General features: G+C 38.2%; 1 protein-coding gene across 1 annotated transcript in view; it reads left to right on the top strand.

Moving 5' to 3' along the window:
• The first annotated feature begins 2,799 nt into the window (after positions 1 to 2,799).
• Positions 2,800 to 6,183, top strand: part of rcc2 (regulator of chromosome condensation 2) — a 27,938-nt gene continuing 24,554 nt past the window's right edge. Inside the window, exons 1-2 of the mRNA XM_050064663.1 lie at positions 2,800 to 2,951; positions 5,050 to 5,263. Of these exons, the coding sequence (XP_049920620.1) occupies positions 5,063 to 5,263 (201 nt within the window). The 5' untranslated portion in view covers positions 2,800 to 2,951; positions 5,050 to 5,062. The remainder of the gene's footprint in view (positions 2,952 to 5,049; positions 5,264 to 6,183) is intronic.

Genomic DNA, 6,183 nt, shown 5'->3' with positions numbered 1-6,183 from the left:
CCTTGCATCCAGGGGCTTCATAGTAGGGGGAAAAGTGAGTGTGATTACCCAGGGCCCTGATGGGAGGGGGCCCCTTAAAAAGCCTGGAATGAAAAGTTTAGTTTAGTTTGCAGTTTTGTTTTTTTTATTTCTAGGTCAGTGCCATAATTAAACTAAAATTTGTGGAATAATCAGTTGACAGACTGAAATTTGTATAAAATAAAATTGTTGAAGCTCTCTGAAGCCCCCATTACCCCTTTAAGGTATAAAAGTATTAGAGCCGAGAGACTGACTGCTTAGCTGCTGCACCACCAACGCACTCTTTCATGTCTTTCCCCAAGAAAGAAAGGAAAGAGAAAGAAAGGAAACTGACAGGGCGCTGAGTAGTTCACCTTGTAGAGCAGGTGCCCCATGTACAAAGGCCATGTCCTTGCTGCAGCAGCCGCAGGTTCATTTGGTGCATGTCATCCCATCTCTCTCCCTCTTTCACGCTACTATTGTACTATCAAATAAAGGTCATAAGGCCCAAAAAATTATCTTAAAAAAAAAAAAAGACAGAAGGGCCCAGAATTTGGTGGCACACCCCTGCTTGCATCCACTGCTTGACTGGATTGGATCTTGCTGTGAAATAAGGCAGGTGACCATGTTCTCATAAAAATTGCACAAAGGTAATGCAGTAGTTGTTTGTGTGAAATGCCTGGCTCCAATGTCAGAATATTTTTGAATTTGTCTTTGCCTTGTCTTGATTGGAAAGTAGCTGTTGAGATCAAAGACATCACCAGTTTAGTGTCAGAGCACTTTTCCACAAAGCTGGAATAATGCCTGTTAAAAATGTTTGATTAAAATATGGACTAAAAGTGGACAGATGACGAGGGCACTTAGATGGACAAGATATGAGTCAGGATTATCTGCACTAGTGTTTTTAAGCTTTTAACCTGAGCAGAACTTTGGAAATGTCTTCACTACCTACCAAACTAAAAGAAAACCTGCAGTCAGAGGATGCTATCACATTGGGTCTCCCTCTGCTGGACAGATAGGAGAATTATCTTCAGTCCAACTTGCAGAAGGGGGTCTTATCCATTAAACAATGCATAGGATCCATACTAAAAATTTATTTACGGACAATAGCCAAAAATGACGTGTCCCAAATTTTTTTCTACAACATCGGGCTTCCACCTAACCATCTCTATTGCCAATTTCCCATCTCCAAAGTGTTTGTGAGCATGGGGCAAAGTTTCTCCCATCAAGTCTGTTTTTATAGATCACAACTTTTGCGTGGAAGTGGGGTACACCTCTTTCAGGCCTTGTTTTGTGCATATGCAGTGTTTATTAATGAGACCCCAGAGGTGAGAAAATGGTGATTAAAAGCTTCAACCATGGATAATCTATCTGCAATATGAAGATATACTGGTTAGATCTGAGGTGGGAAGTGTGGCAGTGATGAGTTCTTTAGAGATGCTATAGTGTTCCAACATTTAGTGGAACTACAAGCAGAGAGAGCTGACTCAGAATTATTTCATTTAGCCTTCCTGATCATGCCGGTGCAGATATTTCTTTGTTTCCTGGACCAGTCTTCAGGGACCACTGGGTCTAGTCTTGGACCAGGCTTTGTCTGTGCTGTGAGCCAAGAACTATCTGTTTTTATTATTTTAATTTGGTGTATTTTTTAAGGGGCAAGTCTGTCAGCTATAACATTAAAAGACTCTGAAAGGTTTTCCAGGGCCGTGGCAGGATCAGTAATAGAAAAAAATATTATCAATGTCAGAGACTAAAAACACAGAAAATTAAAGTGTTTATAATTTCTTGTGGTGATAAATTGACATTAAGATTGAGGGATTTTAGTGTCCCTGACAGGCGACAGCACAGTGATCACTAATATCAAGGGATAAAATTCCAGAGGCAGGGTATTTGTATGGTCTGTTACTAAGTATGATATCAATTAACGTGGAATTAAAAGAATGTTTGACATTTGGGTCTGGGTTTATCTGTCAGTTGTAAAAGATGAAGCTCTAGGCTCTGTTCTTTTAATTTGTTAGATTGCGAGAGAGTCAGTCCAGGTTATAGGTTTGTCACAGGGGACTTAACTAGCTTTGCCCTGGGGCCACTTTTGCAAAATGACAGGAGGTAAAGGGCAAGTTAATAAAAGAAACATTGATAATATTTAAAAGTATGCACAATAAATTAATTGCCTGTTTGAACCTTTCGACACTTGCTGTCGGCAGGGGTGTTACTACGGTCTGAGGACATCTGGGGCTGAGCCCAGACCTCTGCAAGATCCTTTTTGAACAGGCTCTATTTTGATGCTTTATATGCACTCCAGCACCTTACATTCTTAGTACAAAAAGAAATTCCCAGTCTGAATCAATTTATTTTCATTATAAATAGGAAACTGGTGGGTGGGCCAGATTTGGCTTACGGACCATACAGTAAATTGAGAATCACTGCTTTATCAGAACTGAAAAGTTTCCAGTAACTACAGCTGTCAGATAAATGTAGTGTCATAAAAAGTTAGGCTGCAATATTTACAATATATTTCTGAAAAACAATGCAAATGTGATAAATAGAATTAAAAGGCATTCCTCAGCATATTTCAAGTTTTGATAGACTTTAAGTGCATGGTCAAAAACTGACCAAGAGTCAAGTCAGCACCTTCGTTGTTTGTTCCAGGTTTTGGTCATTTTTATGCCAATGTTTTATTTCTCAGAAGAACTTTTCTTCAGTGCCTATACAACTTTTTGTAACCCACATTTGCCAGTGCCAGTTGGTTTCAGTGGCAGCTGTTTACTGAACTGCCTGTGTTTGCGTCACAGCCCTGAGGCTTTCTACGTCAACTTGTATGAATTGGTGAGTGCTTGGTTTCCTGTATGAATACTTAATGCAAACCACGTGGTGTGAAAGCAGACTGCAGCTTCTTTTGTTCAAATCAATCAAACCGGAGACGGCTAGAGAGCTGCTGAATCAGGAAATCACCGGTACGTTTATTTATTCTTAGCTTTATGAAATTACCAATAACATTTTTTTCGAAACCACGCAAATTGCACGGACGCTAAACGTATAATGTTTCTCGTTAAGAAAATGTGGAAAAAGTTTTAGTTATCGCATCGTTTCATGTAACGTTAGTTTTCATGTCTTTATTTAGAGTGCATGTTAGCTTACAGTAACGTTAGCGAGGTAACGTTAGCTTAATAAACCCTAACAGTCAGCTTGTTTGCAAATCTTATACAAGTTTAGTTCACTCTGTGCCTCTGAGAATTCGCTATTTTTGTATAACATGCAAACTTTGCCGAGCTCGTTTGTGTAGCGGCTAACTATAAAACTTCACATGTTCTGCGTTAGCACGTCAGCTAGCTTGCTTCCCAACCATTATGTGAACAAAGAACGGCAGTGGTTAGCTGCTTAGCCTAATGAAGCTAGCAGCTAACGCTAGCTAGCAGGCAGACACCGGTACATGAATTAGTTCGCTGTTGGTTTTCGTTTGGTGGCGATAGTTTTCGCTTGCTATTGATGAGACAGCTCTTGAAGAAGACAATTTAAGAAAAAAGGCCAACATTTTAATTTTAGTGATTGGCACTAACGTTAGACAGTAGAGGCGACCGGGGCTACTCGAATTATTAATTGTATTATAACGTTAGTCACACAGCGTTCTATTGTCGTTAACGTTAGCGGTTGAAATGTGTTTAGCAGTTGAAATGTGTGTGTGAGTGTGTGTGGGTTTACAGGGAGTAAAGTCTGAAATGTTTTCTCGATTAAGTTTTCAGAGTTAATTTAACAAAAAGCACAAGTGTGAAAATTATACCTTCAGTAATGGCCATCTTTTCACAACTTGCACATGAGTTTTAATAGTTGGTGACTGAATTATTTGACATGTTTCATGTGTAAAATAAACAGCATGTTGGCTAATGAGACAGTGCTGTGGTTTATTTCTTCACTGTATCACTGTGTTCTAGTCTTCGAATGGGACGATTATGTAGTTACTTTAAATACTTTGCAAACATGCTGTCCTACTTCAAAGATTCTCAAATTATGTTTGTGTTACATTATATATATATATATATATATATATATATATATATATATATATATAATTTATCTTTCATTTGCCTTGTTCTGAAAGGGATAGTTCAGATTTTTTTGAGGTGGGGTTGTAGGGGATACTTATCCGTAGTTTATTACATACAGTAATTTTTTTTGTCGGCTCGCCACCAGTTTTGAGAAGCAGGCTGGAGTCTGACACAGAAGCTAAGCAATGTCCTAAACCAAACCTATTTTAAGCTACGTAAAAAAGGCTAGCCTAAAAAAATCAATGTTTTAACTGTATGCTGTATTAAGAGTTTTGTAACTGTATTACTTTTTGGTCACACAACCAGTTCCAAAAGGAAAGCTGTTGACGGCTTCAGTTTCCATCTCTGCTCTCATCAAAGCCACCAGCTCCATTGACAAAAACAATAATTTTAGCTTGCTGAAGACGGGAAGTACTGGTCTACCTCTGCTTTGACCAGTGAGTTAGTTTGTGTTATTGTGTGACTTTGGTGTATTTGAACTAACCCCTTTAAATGGCAAAGTCATGCAATAACACAAACAAAACAACTGTGTTAGGCAGATGTAGACCAGCAGTTGACCAGCAATGTTAAATCACTGTTTTTCTCAAAGTCTGGCTTTGATAAGGGTGGTACAACGGTATCATTTTTCCACTGGAAATCACTGTTTGACAATAAGGTAAGACAGTGAAAATACTGTAAATATAGTGTATGTTAAAATATTTAGTTGGAACTTTTTAAGTGGCTAAAATTCGTTTTGTTGCTGACCCCTCCACAGCAGTAGCTTTCATGTCAAACTCCAGCCTGCTGCTCCAAACTGGGGGCGTGCTGACTGACATCCACTGTATGTAATATACTGACTATGGACAAGTACACCACACAACACCACTGTGTTGAACTATCCTTTAATATTTTTCTTTGCTGTGATCCTGTATTTCCCAGGTAGATTTGAGTTAAAGTACAGTTACAGTCTGAATAACACACCATTGTTACTCTCTGTATAAACTGACCACTGCCTCTTTCCCACAAACAGCTCTGATTGAAAAATGCCACGCAAGAAGGTGACAGATGTCTCAGGGAATGGTGGGATGAAAAAAAAGAGGACCAGTGGCAAAAGGAAAGAGAGGGACTTCAGCAGTGACGATGAGTTTGACTACGAACAGGAGAACAACAAGAAACCTGGCAAGCCTGCTGCCAAGTCTGGTCTCCAGCCTGTCACTGTGGCAGATGACGTCAAAGAGAAAATAGTGGGTTTGATGCACTGTCTGAAAACTAACCAATTGGTTATTTTAAGAAAATTGCCAGAATTATATTTGTAATTTAAAATGCTTCTTTGTTTCAATGGGGAATTAAAAGAACTGACAAACATTAAATTCTCACAAGTAGTTCATGATTTTTTTTTGAAAGAATAAGAAGTCAGACTATTGAAAAAGTAACTCCTAAAAATGACTTTCAGCCAGCAACTCAGTCATTTACTCTTTTTTCAACATTATCTGCACATGTATTACTTACTTACTTTTGTTTTCCCCATCATGTAGGACAGTATGAACTTGACATGGAATTTAGTTTTCTTCAACATCTTCTTTCTGCTTTCTGATTAGTGAGAATATTCTCTGCAGGAAGAGTTTTCATTTACACTTAGTGTCTTCCAAAAGCCTTCTTATGTCTACAGTGTCTGCAATGATGGATTCTTTATATGATTGCAGAAGGATTGTTACCTTATGTATATTGACAATTTAAAAAAAAAAAATCGATATAGTTCATCAGTAACTGGTTTAACGTTCAGAAAAATGTCTTCAAACCTTGTAATCAAGATGACAAAAAATGTTATTTCCCAAATGCCAGGAAGTTCCTTCAAATCACAGGTGCTGTGATCCAGCTACAGTTAGGGCGATGTTGCCCTAAAATTGTATCATGATATTTTAGGGTATTATGACAAATATGAGAAATTAGAGTGTGTATATATATATATATATATGTATATACACACACACACACACACACACACACACACACACACACACACACACACACACACACACACACACACACGTGTGGAAAAGTGTTTGCCCCCTTCCTGATTTATTACTTTTTTGCATGTTTTCCGCACTTAAATGTTTCAGATCATCAAACAAATTTAAACATTAGTCAAAGATAACACAAGTAA

The sequence above is a fragment of the Epinephelus moara genome, chromosome 16 (genome assembly GCF_006386435.1).
Source record: "Epinephelus moara isolate mb chromosome 16, YSFRI_EMoa_1.0, whole genome shotgun sequence".
Lineage (NCBI taxonomy): Eukaryota > Metazoa > Chordata > Actinopteri > Perciformes > Serranidae > Epinephelus > Epinephelus moara.
This window is presented reverse-complemented; position numbering and strand designations above follow the sequence as displayed.